This window comes from Spea bombifrons, chromosome 3, assembly GCF_027358695.1.
Source record: "Spea bombifrons isolate aSpeBom1 chromosome 3, aSpeBom1.2.pri, whole genome shotgun sequence".
NCBI classification, from domain to species: Eukaryota; Metazoa; Chordata; class Amphibia; order Anura; family Pelobatidae; genus Spea; species Spea bombifrons.
In genome coordinates, this window is record NC_071089.1 from 3,431,468 (window position 1) to 3,449,435 (window position 17,968).

Below are 17,968 nucleotides of genomic sequence, written 5' to 3' on the forward strand. Positions count from 1 at the left end.
GCACATTTACCCCATGACAGGTCGGCGCTACAGAACATGTGGGCGCTATATTAACCAACAAGTACTAATACCTGAAATGGGGAGGAGCTTCAATACTGCCCCAATACCCCCAGCACTGCGGCTAACAGCCCCTCCACCACAAGACACGGGGTTCTCACAGAAAATGATTAATAGAATATACGGTATACAAATCGGCCAACTCTCCGACCCCCAGACCAGGCTCCGGGGGCTCCTCAGGGAACCTGCACGGTATGTGATGCCCGGCTGGAGTAAACAGCTTTTCTATTGGCTGACAGCCTCCTAAGGCTGCTCCACACGCTGGCGATTGGCTGGCCGGGCGTTGTATATCAGCGGGCAGCTGCGTCCGTGAATCGCGCGGGAAGGCGGAGTGTGAGGCTGCGCAAGCGGCACGAGCCAGGCACCGCGGGCACGCGTTCGCGGACTACGCCCACGTGATGGCAGCGCGCGCTGGCGGCTCGACCAAATCATCAGCGGCCTTGAGGTGTCTGACCAATCGGAAGCGATCCGCGAGACTTACGGCCAATCGGAAGCGGCTCGTGTGGCAGTTAGAGCGTGAAACTTTGAATGCGCCTCAGTGAGAGGAAACAGGCGGCTGGCTGCGGCGCGTGGTGGGTTCTATATATCACAATGCGGGAAGCCAGGCGATCATGAACGTAAAGCGGATTCCGCATGGAGGAAACCCCGCTGCACGGAGTGTTTTATTACATGCTGCAGAGGAACCATCCAGCGGCTCCTCTCACCACTAATCCCCGGTGTAACTTCCTACAATTGATTGCAGGGCATTTAAAACGAGAGCCACTGGAGATGAGGGTGAAATCTCAGGATAGTCACTCGCTATCCCTGTTAGTAAATACGGATGGAGTATTTCAAATCAGAATTCAGGCCGGGGGGGAGAGGCAGGAATGCACCTGTTGTTAGGGTCTGACTTTTCCTCGCGCACCAAAACTCTATCCGGAATGCTTCCCAACATTCCGGGTAGCGGATACCGGGCGGTCGGTGTACGAGGGGCAGGGGTTTACTGAGCACTTTCATGTGACTTTGTGCCCTGTGACGGGGTGTTTGTGTAACTGAGGGGGGCATTTAGAAGAATAACGCGGTTTATTGGCCCCATTTAGTTTATAAAGGCGTTCCCTGCTGTTTCTATGCACATTATCGGGGCTTTTAGGGCTGTAGAACCCTGCGATCCCCTCATACCCAGCAAACATTCTGAGCTCCTAGAAAGAGGGGCATCAGCGGAGGAGCGAGAGGGGCATTAAACAGGCGCTGGCTGCCCAGCTTGATGGCGTAGAGATAATAGGAAGAACATTTTTTTTACCTTTAACCCCTTAAGGACAATGGGCGGTCCCTAAACCCATTGAAAACAATGCATTTTGAGCCCGTACATGTACGGGCTGTCATTAAGGGGTTAAGTAGCTTTTCACCTATACATTTGATAGCCAATCAGTGGCACTGTGCCATGTATCATACCAATCGAGCCAAGAAGCCACACCCAGCCGTGGAGTTAAAAGAAGAGTTTGTTAGGACCCAATGTATATAGCACTTTTGAACAAGCAAATGTTATTCTAATCACTCCCTGATTGGCCCGTTTACCTCTGTTCAGGCTGTTGCGTGTTTAAATACCCCATGATGTATCCTGTCTGCTTTCTTGGGGCTGATAAGCTAAGTGCTCCCCGCTGCAGGATTTGCATTGAAGGTCTACGCCGAGGCCCGGAGACGTCTTTATACGCCGGATCCTCCTTGTTTAGTGACAGAACGTAGGTCGTAAAGGAAGCGTCTCAAAACAACCAGAACAGCTGCATCTTCAAGGAGCCCCGAGGAAGTCAGCTTCTTCACGAGACATTAGCTGAGATTCCAGCCCCATCAATTCTCGGCTACATACATTAAATCCACTTACCTTTACCATTCGCAGAACGTGTGAGACCCATCCAAATCCATAGACCCCAATAATGCCCAGTGAGACCCATCCATAGACCCCAATAATGCCCAGTGAGACCCATCCATAGACCCCAATAATGCCCAGTGAGACCCATCCAAATCCATAGACCCCAATAACACCCAGTGAGACCCATCCATAGACCCCAATAATGCCCAGCGAGACCCATCCAAATCCGTAGACACCAATAACGCCCAGTGAGACCCATCCAGATCTTCAACAATCCGTTGGCTTATTTTTTGCTATGGCTGGAATACGAGATAAGACTTGGCAGAGTTTCTGCCCAGCATTATGATTGATTTGGGGTTTGCACTGAGATCCACATAGGGGGCCCATCGCTAACACGGACAATTAATAACACCCCAACTGCCAGATTGTAAGCTCCTTTGACCAGAGCCCTGCTTTTTCTATCCAAGTAAAAATTACGTTAAGCGCTACTTGTGCCCCGTTTACTTACCGTGCAGAATAACATATCTGATTAATCTATCCATTATACTGGGCCAGCTCAGCCCCTCATAACGCACAGCAAAGTTAGTGAGCGGAGACCGTCTCCTGCAGGCTCCTGACTCGCTCCACAAAGGCTCGTTGGCTGGCGTGCATGCGTTACGCTGCCATTACTTAATGAAACCCCAAATTGGCCGGTGGAGACGCGGGGCAGTTCTGCAGACAGCCGGTGGAGGTAGACTTTCTACATGAAGCCCCGTTAGCTATCCTTGCGGCCACTAGATGCCTCCAGAGCACCGCGGGAACAGCAGTCGCAAGGCGGTGCTGAATAACAAAGTGCAGAGCGAGTTCCGTCTCCTCAAAAGCGATCACTTGCTGCAAACTCAACTCGCTGAAGCCTACGGCGTCCGGTCAAAGAATCCAGAAGTACAAGCGTGTCAGGAACCATAAAGGGTTAATTCACCTAATCGTCTTTACCATGAGCCGCCTTAATGCCAGCAAAGCCGAGAGCCAGCAGCGTTACGCCGGCCCCGAGACCGTGCAGATGTTACTTTGCGTCTGGAAACAATAGTTTAATGGCCAGGATGACACCCGCCGGCCAAATCATCCTAACGAGCGGCCATTAAAACTGTGACCCTTTAACACGGTCATTCAATTACCCCCCACCCCAGCCACATATTACGTGTGAATATACGGGCTCTAATTACTTTTAGGAGGAGATTCACTTTATTCCTGGTTGCTGGATTCATGCGCACAGGTGACCCACGCGTCACTTTACAGCCAACTTCATCTATGGTGAGACAGCCAAGAGCCATCACAAAACCGACGAGAAAAATGGTAATAGGAAGAAACATCCAAAGATACCAAGGCGGTGCAGAGTAATCTCAGTAGGGGCGCGCCGGGCCGCCATGCCACCGCCGGAGCCTTCATTCATTAACGGCATCGCTACGAGCCGGCAGCCACAGCGTCACTCAGGAGCTTAATAGCTGGAATAGCAAATTTAAACCTCCAGACGGCAAAAGCCAACGGGAAGGGACTTCAAGAAACATCCGACAAAAGAGAAATCATTAAACAGCAAAGCGTGACCTCCAGGACTTCTCCTTCCCGTCTCCAAGACGAAGAGGAGCCGGCTGTAAATCAAACAAATTCATCAATATATAAAAGCGCTTCTTTAAATGAGGTCGTCGGAGGATTCTCGATTCTCTGAAAGCCGTGGTTTTCCCAACCCAGTGCTCAAGGCGCACGAACGCGGCACGATCTCATTACCCTTCAATAGAAGAAAAAAAAAACCTGTTGGGAATCCCTGCTCTGGAGCATTGCGGTAACGTCTGTCTAGAGTTATCCAGAGAACACAATCAGACGTGGAAAGAAGGAAAGGGTTAAACCATTAACCCCACCGAAGCTTCAGCGGCCGATGTAACTGCTAGCGGGCGGCCGTGCCTCGCCAACGCACATCGCTAACGATACAACAAAGTAAACTATTTATATACCAGCGGGAGCGACCGTGTACCGGCAGACGGATCCGTTACTCGTCAGCTCATGTCCAGGACTCGGCGATCACTTATAACACGGGACGGGCCACGCCGGTCTCCTCAGCAGACTACGTGCCGCGAGGCAGCCGGTCCGGGACTCCACGAGCCATCGATATCCAGTCCGACCAACTCCAGACCAATCGGGATTTTCTTTTGACATTTTATTGAATGGTAGAACACAAAAAATATTTAGATATTTATAGCAGTGAAAGCCGGCAAAGAATACAATTCATTCAGAAAATTACATTGTCAGATTTGTGGCTGTTTGCGAAGAATAAGTTACTGGGGGGTGTTAGAGGCGGCCACCAACGCAGGGAAGCGGTCCAAGTGCACCCAAGAGTCCAAACCCGATGAAAAACAGAGTTCTGCGAATACGTGAAAACCCAAAACGGCCTCAAGTGAGGTGAAAACTCTGACCAAACGTATCGGACTGACATGCGATTCCTAGCATCGAAGGTAAAACAGCTTTATGAAGCCGAGGAAACGAAAGACGACGTGGATTACCGAGCGGGTCACTCGGGCGAGGCTCCGGGGGGCCGGAGGGGAGAGGCGCTGCCAATAATCAAATATGTTCTCCTTGCGACAGGTCGAGCAGTTCATAAAGCGAGCCGGCGGCACGAGCCGCGCGCATCAACAAGAATCATCATCTTTAATCTCAGAAAGCAGTTTGAGCTGGAAGAGCAGTCTACAGAGCCAAGTAATGGGGAGGAAAAACATAAAAACCAAACACACACCTATATGCATAGAGGGGGGGGGAGATACCACAGAACACATGAAATGAGCGATTCCTGCAACCTGGAATTTAAAACCAACTCTTTAAATAATCAGACGGATTATAAAAGCCGCGGAAGTTCAGGTGACAAAAAGTTTCAGAAAACAAACAAAAAACGCAAAAAGTGCGTGAGGGGGAAGCGAAAAACGATTAACGCCATCGAACAAACGTTTACAACGGTTACTGTGAATTATTTTTTCTGTTACCCTGCAGACCCAGCCAGCACTGAAAGGGTTAATGTGAAAGCATGCGTTAATGCGACCCCCCCCAGGTTTCTTTCCATTAGAGATTTTTTTCTGCAATAAAAAGTCTTAGACGGCCCTTCGGGGGAGGGGCTCTGCAGGCTGCTGCAGACCATCGAACCTTTATTTTGGGGGGGGGGGTTGCAGCTGAATTGACTCATTTCGGGGGCCGTCTGGTGAAGGTAAACGCGTGCGACGTTGGAAAGAGGATTGAACGGCCGGGTGATTAACGGTGCGCACTTATTATACGGTGGAGCTTGTAATGGAGATCAGGTGGTGTCACGAAGCGCGGCGGACCCTCTTCACCTCTTCTTGGGGGGATTGGCTGTCCGGGGGGGCGTCACGGGGCGGCCGGAGTTCAAGCCGCCATATTGGTATTTTGCTTTCTTCTCCGATGGCTTCAGAATCTAGAAAAAAAAAATTCAACAAGAGACTTAAAAATCACAACCGCAACCCGCTGTCTACTCCAGAGATCATATAAACGTGGCAGGCGGCACCCGACCCCCTATCGTGCCCGAGACTCCAACCCCCCCCGGCAAACGGCGCTGGTTAGAGGGGCACATTACACGCGCGTGTATATTATTCCCGGTACACGCAGCGCACAGAACCCCCAGCGCTTTGCACACGCTAACAGGAAAGCCAGAGACTTTTACATAGTTTATTCCGGGGGGGGCAGGTAAGCAGCGCTGACCAGTGCTTTAAATAAAAGGGCACGTGACCCGACGCACAGACAGCTGGTGATGGCTTCTGTACATAGACCAGCGATAGCCAATTTTTGGGCCAGAATACCCAATATGCTGCATTAAACCAAGTGCCAGCACCACAGGCTGGCGCCAACCCCAGGGGCCGTGTTATTTTCCCCTTATAGAGAAACAAAAACCCATCCCTTGCAAGCATACACTCACTCCATCGCAAGCATACACTCACTCCATCGCAAGCATACACTCACTCCATCGCAAGCATACACTCACTCCATCACAGATTCCAAGCACCTGGGTTATGACATCAGATCCCGGCGCGCAGCACCAATAGCCATGCACCGCGTGAGGGATCCGTGCCATGGGCTCGCCATCGCAGACGCCGCTTACAGTCCCCTCCAGATTAAGCTTTATTATACCTGAACACAATAACTAGCTGGAAAAAAACCCAGAATCCTGCAAATGGCTTAAATAAAACATTCCGCTTCCCGCGTGGCTGCTCTATGCATGCGCCGCTTTGCACATTTTTACATTGAAGGCGCCGTACCTGGAAAGAGCACATCAGGGTCTCGTCAACACTCATCATGCCGCCCGCGTTATCAAACTCTCCGCAGTAATTGGGGGCAGAGAACAGGGTCACCAGCTGCCGCTTGGCGAAGAACTCGTAGCCGTCTTCCACCACCTGTGACGGGAGGGAAACGCGTTATCCGCGGGCACTGCGGAATGCGATGGTGCTATGAGAAGCGGTAATTACTCCTGGTGCATGCGCGAGGTCTCAGTGTCAGACTAAAACATGGCGAGCGGCAGGAGAAATCCGAGGCCTACCTGGTGGGCGCGACAAATCAGATCCAAGTCGTGGCGATTCAGGAACTTGCTGACCACGTCGGCCCCAAACGTGAAGGAGACGCCGCGGTCGTTCTCACCCCAGCCCTGCACGTCCTTATCGGGGTCCGACCACAACAGGTCACACAGCAAGCCTGAAAGAGAAGCCGCGCACGCTTAGAAATTAACAACGCTTTCCCGCTGTACCAAGCGAGCCAGAAATCCGGCGGATCCAACAGCCCCAGGGAGCCCCGTCAGTAGCCAGGAGCCTAATGCTGCGGGTCCGCTTAACGGCGCATTAAAAACTACACCGACTGCACACCGGGGGTTTCTAGCCTATGGCTGGTGCTTGCGGCCCTTTGCTTCCCGAGTAACAGGATCGTATGGAGGAAGCCGAGGGCCACAAGCAACAAGCCGCCCCCCCTACAAACAGGATTCTGGGGTCTGTTTCTTCTGAAAGCAGCTCCACGGTAATTAACAGATTTGTTCTTTATGACTCATAACTACGTCCCGGGGAGGACTAAGCTCCCCAGCAATAAAAATAAAGGACATAAGCCAGCACGTGCCGCGACACGGATAAACACCCCGCGTCAGCGCTAAGTCACGGAAAGTACAGGTGAGATCCGTGTCGGGCAGCTTTGATCTCGATCATCCTTTCATTAAGATGTCTATTTGTGCCTGCAGTCAGGTGTAATAACCGGCAGCCGCCAGAAAAGCCATCCGCATGTATTCACAACAAGCCACGAAGACAGACATTAAGGGCCGAGTCCGACAATGGCAGCCCGGCACCAAGATACCCGCTTTTATCCCCATCCTCCATGCGCAGCAAGAAGCACCCAGGAAGGGGCATTAATCATTACAGTGTAACCGGTATGGCCGGGGGGACCCCGCGTTCTACCCGACGTTTGCCAGATCACCGTGTATTCACCAGCTAACCCAACTGGTCGAGAGTCACCGGCGGTCGGCGTAACAAGTTTATAGGATTTTTGCTGAAACCTAACCTATCCCCCCCCAATAGACTAAAAATGTAACAAATACCCCGTAAAGCCCACAACACCGGCCCAACCGCTCCGCTACCGGCTTCTGCATCACCAGACGTCTGGTCGGTACCGAGGACCCTGCCAGCCGGGCATTTAAATGGCCGGTGGAGGGCCGTGTAATTTGGCTTCAGCTGTAACAAAGCTGCCCGACATGACAGGGGCCACTTATCAGCGTAAAAGGAGGACATTCTCCCCGCAATACGACACGAGGGTACAGACAGGATCCTGCGCGTATTCCCCGGGGGCGAGAAACCGGTCGGCGGATTCCCTGCGCAGAGGCTGGAAGACACGCTGTACAGTAATATAAATATACGGTGATATATATAGAAATAGAGTATAAACCATAGCTGGCTTAAGGTGCGCAGGGAGTATAATATATATATTATAGTATATATATATACGCTGCGGTATATAACACGGAGAATCCCCCCTCAGCCTTCTCCAGCATTTACGTCGAGACTCTGCAGAGCCATTTAGCCCGTCCGGCATTCATGACCCCTGACGGAGAACACACCGGGTCACGACCTCCCAGACAGGCAGACGGTGACAGCCGATGACGGGTGATGGCGGCCGATGACGTTTGAGCTTTTCCATTTCCCAGCTATTTATAGCCAGAGGTCTGTGTTGCCGACAGGTGTCCGCAGGGCCGGGAAAGGGCACCACACGTCACAGACGTCACCGAGATCCGCCGGTCACCTGCTCAGCTTACAAACGCAGGGCTACAACCGATACGGGGTGCGACGGCATGGAATTCGAGGGTTAACCACGGGAATATTTGTCATACGTCTTCAGGACTAAAAATACAACAAACCTACTGACCCAGAAGGGACGCCAACCTAAAGCACAGAGCCGAGGCCGGCCCGCGGGGTCCTACACCGCTTTGAACGCGTAACACGGCGCCTCTGAGCAGACACGCGGCCGCCGTTACCTGTGTCGGGGACGTCCGTGGGCCTCATGATTCTGCGGATTTGCTCCATGGACTGCAGATCAGGCGAGAGACCTGAGGAGTTCAGAGAAGAGGTTAAAGTACGGAAGCAGAGAGAGGACAAAACGCCCAAGGACACAAACGCATGCATCCCATCCCCCCCCCCCACAGTTTATGGGATATAAATTCTTACGGTTGTTTTTTGTGCTACATAACTGCTTCGGCGATATACTCGGTGCTTTATAAGGCTTTGCTGATGATTTACAGCAGGGCTGGAAACCCCCTTATAAAGTTTATTAGTAGACTAAATAGCTGTGAGCAAGACTTACAAACAGCGCACAACCCAGACGGAAGACAAACTCCCATCAATCTCAGCACCAGGATTATCCACCAGAGGCATGCGCTGCACAGACGATTCAAGTGCGGCCCTCAACGTGCCTGCGCTGGACCACCAAGTCATTTCAAGAGCAAGTTTCCAATATACCCCCTTGAAGATATATTTGCAACAAGAATGTCCTGCAAACCCCATTAGGAAAAGGCCAGAGCTGGGAAAGACTTGGTCTAAACGGAAGGCGAGGAGTCAGGCACACGCGCGTCCTGCCGGCACAGCATTAAACCTCTGATCCGCCGACCCACCTCCGTGGCAGCAGAAAATCTTCTCGTCCACGATGGCGGCGATGGGCAGACAGTTGAAGCAGTCGGTGAAAGTCTTCCACAGCTTTATATTAAATCTCCTTTTGCCTGCAGGTGAGGAGCACAGAGTCATATTCCGCAAACTCAGCGTATAACACAACGCGGCATCAGACGCGGCATCAGACACGCAGCCGGAAGACCAAACCCGACAGTCACGTTACCCCTTATCGAGAAAACCGCTGCCTCATTCATAATATTACCCAGAAACAGTCACATGACACCGAACCAGACACCGATTGGTTGCTGCCACCTAAAGTGCTCCTTGCGCAAGGTTAATGTGCGGTGTAACAGGGACACGGTTACAGATCAGGGGTATATTTCTGCTATTCCCCCCCTCTCGCACGCGCGCATGCACTCACACTCGTCGTAGAAGCCGTAGATGCGGTTGATGCTCGCGCACTCGTGGTTCCCTCGCAGCAGGAAGAAGTTCTCGGGGTATTTGATTTTGTACGCCAGCAGCAGGCAGATCGTTTCCAGCGACTGCTTCCCTCTGTCCACGTAATCCCCCAGGAACAGGTAGTTGGCCTCCGGCGGAAATCCTCCGTATTCAAACAGCCGCAGCAAGTCTGTGTACTGCCCGTGGATATCGCCTGCATGAAGAGCGGGGAGGAAATTTTTTTTAAAAAAGGTCAGAAACCAAGCAAAAGGCACGAGGGGGGGGTTTGAGGCTTAAATCTCTGGAGCCGTTGGGGGTTATGCAGAATCCAATCCCACCGCAACAACCCCCATAGGCAGATGGACATTACTTTGGGATGGAGGGAGATAAAAAAAAATAAAATTCCCTGCCTAACCCCCCCAGGGATATAAAGATCTCCCTTAACATTCACTCCTATAGCTCATACGAGCTCTGGCCGGACGCCACAATCTTCCACCCTACACGGTTCTGGGCTGAATGCCCCCTAATAATCCCGCTTTGTTTGCTGCGTCACGAATGATGGGCATTATAGTAGCAGCTAATGAAAAGTTTATACGCGCTTGTAACTTTTCATCCGGCAGTTAAAGGGTTTTTATGGCGAGGAACACATTCCCTTTCGGAATGAAGTCACGCAAGAGGTGCCGAGCTGCTCGATGCAGGGACTGGCCGCCGAGCGTCTTCCTGACATGGAGCCAACTTAAACCCGGAGCGTGCCGGCAGGACCGGAGCCCGGCGAGCCAAACACACAAACGGTCACCCCGAAAGCAGCGGGGCAGGGAGATTAAAGATCGGCGGCCGGTAATAATGTAAGCGATATATTATATATTATATTATATATTATATTCCGCACTCACCGCAGATCTTCAGAGGCGCCTCCAGCTCCAGCAGGATGGGCTGACTGAGGAAGATTTCCCGGGACTTTATACAGAGCCCCCGGACCTCGGCTTCGGTCATCTGCACGATCTTTCCAGGACGGCATCCTCTCACTGCCAAGAAACACAAAGCCGTCAATCCCGGGGCCCCCAGGAGCCAAAACCACAAAGAAGAGCCACGGACAGCAGAGTATATATCATTAGTTTATACAACTGCCACAGCAGAAGCGCATTACCTACCTACCCCCCCCCGGCTCATCTCGTCACCCGCTATGAAGACGCAAACCTTAATCGATGGCCTTGTTTTAGATTCAGGAGCCGTATGCCGATCCCGCGCATGTTCTTCTCGATTAGCCTCTACCACCTCTGCTGGGTGAAGCAGCCATAGTGCTGCTCATTGTGCACGATAAGGATGACGGGGAGGGATATTATTTCATATCCATCTCACACGCCGCCCGTTCGCGTCCCGGTCCTATACAGTATCCATCGTCCACGGGCTGTCTTTGGGACCCAGTGAATGCAGCGAGCAGAAAGCGGGAATCTCTTCCCAGACCCCCGGCGAGTGAGCGAGGGGGTCTCCGCTCCGCACAGACACAGGACGGGGTATTTTTAGACGGCGTTACAAGCGGAGACCTGGCAGCCGCCCAAAGCAAACAAACGTGACAGCGCAGAACTAACCGGCGAACGAGGCAGACCCTGGGGGGACGGCTAAAAAAAGGGTCTTGTGACCATAGCAACAAAAACACCATTATAACAGTTTACTTACACAAAACACAAAGCCAACTTCGGGCATAAATCACTGAAATCCATAAAAACCGCTCACGAGACGCAGAATGGAGTGAAAGCGAGCGGACACTCCGGCGAGTCTGTATACAGCGCGTCTAGATTGTAAGCTTATGGGCCAGGCCCTTAACCCCCACTTGTACATCTAGGGGTTAATGTATATTTATTATATATTCATAAACATTTTAGCGATTAATGCATCTTCTGCCAAAACCAGCAGCAAGGGCGACTGCTTCACCATATATCAAACTTAACACGATACCAGAATACTGGGCGGCTGGTCCACTTATCTACTACGCCCGAGGTGGGGAGGGTTAGATAAAGGGGCTGAAGTGTTCATCCGCCGACAGACATTGGGGAGAGCTGAAGTAATTCTGCACAGATGCCCCCCCGATAGCGCGGACCGGCTCAGACGTCCGAACGACGGCAAGCGAAGCACTCGATACCGCGCATGTACAGACGGAAAAATCCGACAAATATTTTACTTTATCTAAACAGCGGCTTCCAGCGGCCCGGAGCCGTCCATGCAGGGCCATACATCACGGCGGCCGCCGCTAAAGAGCTTTCACTATAAACACGTCTGGCGCGTCTTCCCTTATATGAAGTCAGACGTCCGACCGATTCCATACATTTAAAATACACTTTACCGGTTTCCGTACGGGGAGCTGGAATCCGGCCAACGTTACACAAAGGGGCCGTTCTTATTCCTAACGATAGACGCCGTTACCGTGACGATGTCGTCGGGCTCTGCCATGTCGGAGCCGCTTTAGCCATTCACAGCGGTGTGCATTATTTACCACTTCTACTGGGAGGCTGTACACTGTACCCATCGGGAAACCGGAGATCCCAACAGAGAGATTCCCCTGACAGCAGATACCGGCCAACGCAAATACCGGCTCGGTCATCCGCCAGCTCACATATCCACATAAACCATATAAACACACATAATATGCACACGCACCTCACACTCAAACATACATATCACATCCATGTGGCCTTTAACCCAATATATGCCAGAGTGGCATATAGGGGGTTAAAACAGCATATCACGGGGCAGAGTGGCATATAGGGGGTTAAAAGGTATATCTGGGGGCAAGTTGGCAAATAAAAAGGAAATAAGAACAAAAAATATTTCTCAGTCAGTTTTTATTAAATAAAATGGTTTACATGAAGGAATATTTATCAGTAAACGTTTTTCCTATGGGGTCGTCTTATATTCAGGCTCTTTTTTCCTAAATTGATATTCAGATTTGGGGGGGGGGTCGTCTTATAATACAACCAACACACCCCCACTAAACCATCGCTGTATTCACAGACCCCGGGGGCCGCGGGGGGCTCAGCGCTTATATTTACACGGCGCGGATCCGGTTACAGCAACGACTCTGAGGACAGCAAAAGCCGCTTAAATACAGCAACAGCCAACATCACGAAGCCGCTTTATTCCTCCTCACACAAGGCCATCCGAGAGCGAAAACACCAGCGGAAGCGCAGCTTTACACTCATATCTCAAGGTTTTTGGCGAGAATATCAAGAGGCCAAGAGAGCAAAACCCCCCCAAACACGCAGACCCCCCAAACACGCAGACCCCCCAAACACGCAGACCCCCCAAACACGCAGACTGAACCCCGCGGAATCGCTTAAAGAAAGAAAACACAGGGGGGAAAAAAAAGAGTGAGAAACTCGACGGACGCCTCGATTCCCAAAATACACAATAATGGCAGGAAAGTGTCACGCAGAACGACCCCCCCCCCAACACAGCGTAACCCCCCCTCTGTAACTTCTACTATAAACACACACACACACATACATACATATAACACACACACACACATACATACATATAACACACACACACATACATATAACACACACAGCGGTTTCCGGGTAGCAGGGCATGCGCCGGTCGGGTTCCGCGGGGTTCTGAACACCTTCCGGTAACGACCGGGTTCAGCTTTAGGGTTATTTGCGTTTCCTGTGCCAGACGGACAGGACGGAGCCGTCCAACGCGTCCCACGAGGGCCTCCGGCTCCCAATACCTGCAATATTCCTCGATTTTAAATATTTGCACCCCCCCCACAGCACGGTTACTATTTATTGTTATTTATAGCGCCATCAGATTCCACAGCGCTGTACAAAGGGCAGAGTTAGTGTAACGGAGAGAAGACGCACAGAAACAGACGAGGAGGGACCAGCAGCGACAAGAGATCCGCAAACAGCGCGGATCCCGGCATTCAACCTCCCGCCGAGTGCCACATCAGCAGCCCCAGATTTATTCCTCCCCGAGAAGAGTAACTCGCAAAGCATGGATTTCATTCACAGAGGGTGCAGAACAGTCGCCGCCACGGAGCCAATCGCTTTTTGGCAGGAGGTAGCCGGGACCCCCAGCTTTATTCTCTCCGGGTTCATTATTTGGTCACTAAATGAAGTCATTAATAAGCGCGAGATTCATGGAAAGGGAGGGTAAAGCAGCAGCAGACCGTGGGGGCCGGGGCGCTCCCAACATTACCACTGTGTTCGGAATCACTCAGAAGGGGGCAGCTCTGCGGGGGGCTTCACGCGTCACCAAGAAAAGGGCCGATCCATAGGATGGCGCGATATGAAAACACATTTTATGTAGTGCTACATTCTGAGGTTTGGCCGCCTTCTGTATCCAATAAACGACCCCCCGGCCCTAAAACCCCTCAGATCAAGAATTCACAAACAGATAAAACACACATATTATACATATATACACACACACCGTATATACACACACACACACACACCGTATATACATACACACACACACCGTATATACATACACACACCGTATATACATACACACATAAAACACACACACACACAGTATATACATGCACACACGAATCAGACAGTAAGGAATATAATCCCAGTTGATCTGCTGCAGGTTCCACTCCTGGAAATTCATAACCCTGCCCCCCCCCCCTTTTTTTTTTTTTTTTAACTTGTTTTCTGTACTTTTTCGAAATAAAAAAAAATCAATCAATTTCATCCTCAGTCCGCTTCCGCCGTCCGCAGCATTAGCAGTAATAACACGCGGCTCACGTACACCCCGGGGGTTCCTGCACAGGTCCGCCCGGGATTCATTAACCCGTTAATGGCCGCGAGGCCCGTTCCTTTCCGCAGTTTAATCCCACGAAAGAGTTTTTAAACAATCACCAAATATAGTCAGGCTGCTGGAGACGCGTCCAGACAGAGCGGCTTTCCCAAGACCTCGCTGCCTCGCGGGAACGGAGCAGACCGAGCCACGGCGCGCCAGAGCCCCCGCGGCCCCCCCGCTGGCAGAGCCCCCCGCAGCATGTCAGAAGTATAGGGTCCGAAATACAGATGAGCTTCATAACCTAAATAACGGACTCACGTCTACAAAATACAAGCCGGGGGTTAAACGAGTCGGCAAATGTATTCTGATAAAAAATTACTTTTCCTGAATACTTTTATTTCACCCGTAATATAAATGTTTTCAGACAGCCGCATATCAGCCGTTTGTATGATTCTCGCTCTGTTGTCTGATCCCCAATCTACTAAACCCCCCGACTCCTTATCATACTGCCTGTGGGGAACAATAGAATGACTCAGTCTTAGTCACCAGCTGGACTCTTTGACTAATCAAAGTCTATGTAGGAACGGACTTCATTAGCATTGCCATAAAGCATCAGCTCAGTGCGGTGTTTGAGCCGTGGAAGTCACCCAAAATATCACATGACTGACAGCCACGGCGGCTCCCGGTCTGCAGATAAAGGGAGTTTATTGGGGTAAAATGAGGTAAAAGCAGTCTTAGTCCCTCTGTGGGGCGTCAAGTGGATTTTGCCAATCTTTAAAGACATGTATATGATGTTGGGGGAGGGGGGGAGACGCTGTTAAAGTCACACATAATCCATTATAAAACAAGAATTTGGGGGATTTTCCCACATTTGATGACTCGGCTTTATCTTGAAAAAGCAGCGATTATTCGAACTCCGGTATTTAACCCTCTGCGAGCCTCGATGTCTCCTGCCGCCGGCTCGCCGACATCCCCAAGGAGAATTCCCGACACAAGCGGAACGCGCAGCCGCCAACATACATCACCGAGCGACACAAGCAGAGGAATTCAGAAGGAACGGGGAGGAAAAAGAAAATCCCACATCTTCCTAACCCCCCATTACGGACCACCCCCAATCTGCAGCAGGGTCCCCCATAACAGCGCAGGTAGAGCCCCGGAAAGCAGCTACTACAGGGATTCCAGCACAACCCACCGAGGGATCACGGGAAACGGGGGGGGGGGGGGTTTGAATTAAAGGCCCGAGACACTTTTTTGGGCTTAGAAGTCTAAGTTTGAATAACGTAAACAAATAGATCATTACAACAACGCGGCCCCCACCGGAGGCAGTTTGCCGGTCAGAGCAACCGCAGAACCCCACCGATCTTTCCCAACGCAACGCGTTATAATGAGTGCGGATAAAAGGTTCCGGGCGCCAGGACTCAGCACTCATACCTGCACGTTACTGACACGCAATCTACTCAAAGGGTTAATAAGAAACAAACTGCCAATCAGGCGTAACGTATGGAAACTAGCAGCCAATGGTTACACAGAACCAGCCGGTACCAGATCCTTTTATTTCATGGAGATTGTGGCCCCCCGGATCAATCGCAGCCCTCCGTGCACACGCATCTCTAACACGCTAACTACACCCGAGCAGCAACACACAGGAGCCTCAACTGCACATATACACCCTCTAGATACACAGTGTACACGCGTGACGCCGAGCTGCCCTGTAACACGCCTGCACCGAGGCTCCGCACGACATCACGTCTACGCTGCGTGTTTTTCTTTAGCATGTGTGGTAATTTGACAGCATTCTGTTACCCCCCCAACATTACTGTATATTACACTATATACACCCCTCCCCCACACCTTCTATACAGCGCACACCCCCTATACACCCTGTCGGTGTTCTATATAACGAGGCCCTACACATCCGCATACAGACCGGATCATCCGTACTCTGCACCGCTGCTTACAAACCCGTCAGCCAAACAAACGTCAATCTACACCCAATCCGTTACGCCCTCCCTACAGCCCCTGTCACGGAGCAGGGCCCGGGGATCAGCCCCTCTCTATAATCCCTGTCACGGAGTAGGGCCCGGAGACCAGCCCCTCCACCTCTCTCCTGTCACGGAGTAGGGCCCGGGGACCAGTCCCTCTCCATACCCCCTGTCACAGAGCAGTATCCGGGTACCAACCCCTCCCCCTCTCTCCTGACACGGAGTGAGCCAGAGCAGTAGGCCGCCTTCAGGCCTCTCCGATCTCAGTAAACTGCAGCCCTCTCTCTCGCCCCGCCAGTCTCCACCCTCCCGCTCCCCGCAGCTCCCACACACCCGCGGCCAGTACAAGGCCAGACCCAAAGGCCCACCCACCGGTTCCGTCTGCCTCGAGGGCAGTGCCCGCACCAAACCCGCCGACCTCGCAACACCTACCCTCCAGCAGGCGGCTGATCAGGCTGTCTACGTTCAACTCTCCGTCCGCCATTTTGCGCTTCCCTCACCACAGCCGAAGACTACTAGCCGGGCGGAGCTGCGTCACAACACAGCAAGGACTCCGCCCAGTAGGCAAGCACGGAGGTCCCGTAGCCAATAAGAAAAATGGGAGGTGCTATTGTTGAACACTATGCCCTTTATTAGACAGACTTCATGATCCCCTCGCTACCGACGAGAAGTGGGCGTGGCCACTAAATACCTCGCCCTGAGTGGGAGAGAACACTTGACAGGAGAGAAGTGTAGGTTTGTCATGAAATCGCAGTACAATGACAGACGTAACTTGGCGGAGATATGATGGACACGCCCTTGTCTGTCAAATCCAGCTCAAACAAGAATGGTCACGCCCCCTGTTTCAACTGGTAAACGGACACCGCAGGCGCGTACTTCTACCCCCGCCTACCAACCCACCAGTTGCCGTAACGACTGCTGGAGGATGCGTGGTTTTGGCGGGTTATGTTCCCGCGGTGTCTTAGCAACAGGGACGACGCTAACAGAGCAGCTTGTAAGGAAGCTGGTGGGGCGCAGTTGAAGGTGTGATAGGATGGGCAACCAGAGAGCGGGTACGAGTCTCCACAAGGGCCAGACTTCTGGTTAAATTAGAAAGGCGCTTCAATTAAACTCCTTCACTGTATTAGTCTGTGTCGCTTCTGCTGGGAGGCTGTTCCACTTATCTACCACCCTCTAACTAAAATTCTATTCCATCTGATCCTCTAGAGTTAGAGTACAGCCTCCTGTTGTGAGGTGATATTTGTAAGGATAATCTAAACGCGTGTATGAATGAAGCACGTGATCATTTAAAGGGGCCGGCTAATGCCCCCATAACCCGTTCTGTAGCAGAATGCCCGCTAAACTGCTCTGAGTAACCCTAACCCTTGATTTAAAATTTCGTGCCTCTGATTGGCTGCTTAAGCTGTCAATCGGTGGCAGTAACGGACTCTGTATTAAATGAACGGGTGTACGCGCCAGTAACTGAGAGCTTAAGCAGCCAATCACCGGCAGGGAAATACTCCCATTCAAATAAATGGGAGCGCTTTCAACATGGGCTGTGGGGTGCAAAGCCACATTCAGCAGAACCAGCGCGGGAGGGGAGGTGGGCTCCTGCGGGGGAGGGGTAGATACATTTGGGGGGGATTCTGTGCATCTACATAGACGTGCATACAATGGCTGGAGCTTCCCGTTAAGTGTTTGGTAAAGTTGAGGTTTTGTTTAATTACGATACAAAGTGGTTACAGTTAACCCCTTAA

At 51.6% G+C, this 17,968-nt stretch overlaps 1 protein-coding gene across 1 annotated transcript; it reads right to left on the minus strand.

Annotated features, from left to right (window-relative positions):
* Positions 1 to 4,076: 4,076 nt before the first annotated feature.
* Positions 4,077 to 16,809, minus strand: PPP1CB (protein phosphatase 1 catalytic subunit beta). The gene is made up of 8 exons (XM_053459823.1): positions 16,665 to 16,809; positions 10,392 to 10,523; positions 9,482 to 9,712; positions 9,066 to 9,170; positions 8,433 to 8,504; positions 6,468 to 6,619; positions 6,190 to 6,324; positions 4,077 to 5,351 (listed from the first exon to the last, which is right to left on the minus strand). Exons 1-8 carry the CDS (start codon positions 16,714 to 16,716, stop codon positions 5,247 to 5,249), a joined length of 984 nt encoding a protein of 327 aa, XP_053315798.1. The 5' UTR covers positions 16,717 to 16,809; the 3' UTR covers positions 4,077 to 5,246.
* Positions 16,810 to 17,968: the final 1,159 nt, after the last annotated feature.

Excerpts from the sequence above, each read along its gene's own strand:
- PPP1CB (XM_053459823.1), bottom strand. The coding sequence starts at position 16,716 with ATGGCGGACGGAGAGTTGAACGTAGACAGCCTGATCAGCCGCCTGCTG. Across the intron at positions 9,713-10,391 it reads GGCGCCTCTGAAGATCTGCG|GCGATATCCACGGGCAGTAC; the intron begins GTGAGTGCGGAA and ends CTCTTCATGCAG. Across the intron at positions 5,352-6,189 it reads CCCTGATGTGCTCTTTCCAG|ATTCTGAAGCCATCGGAGAA; the intron begins GTACGGCGCCTT and ends TTTTTTTTCTAG.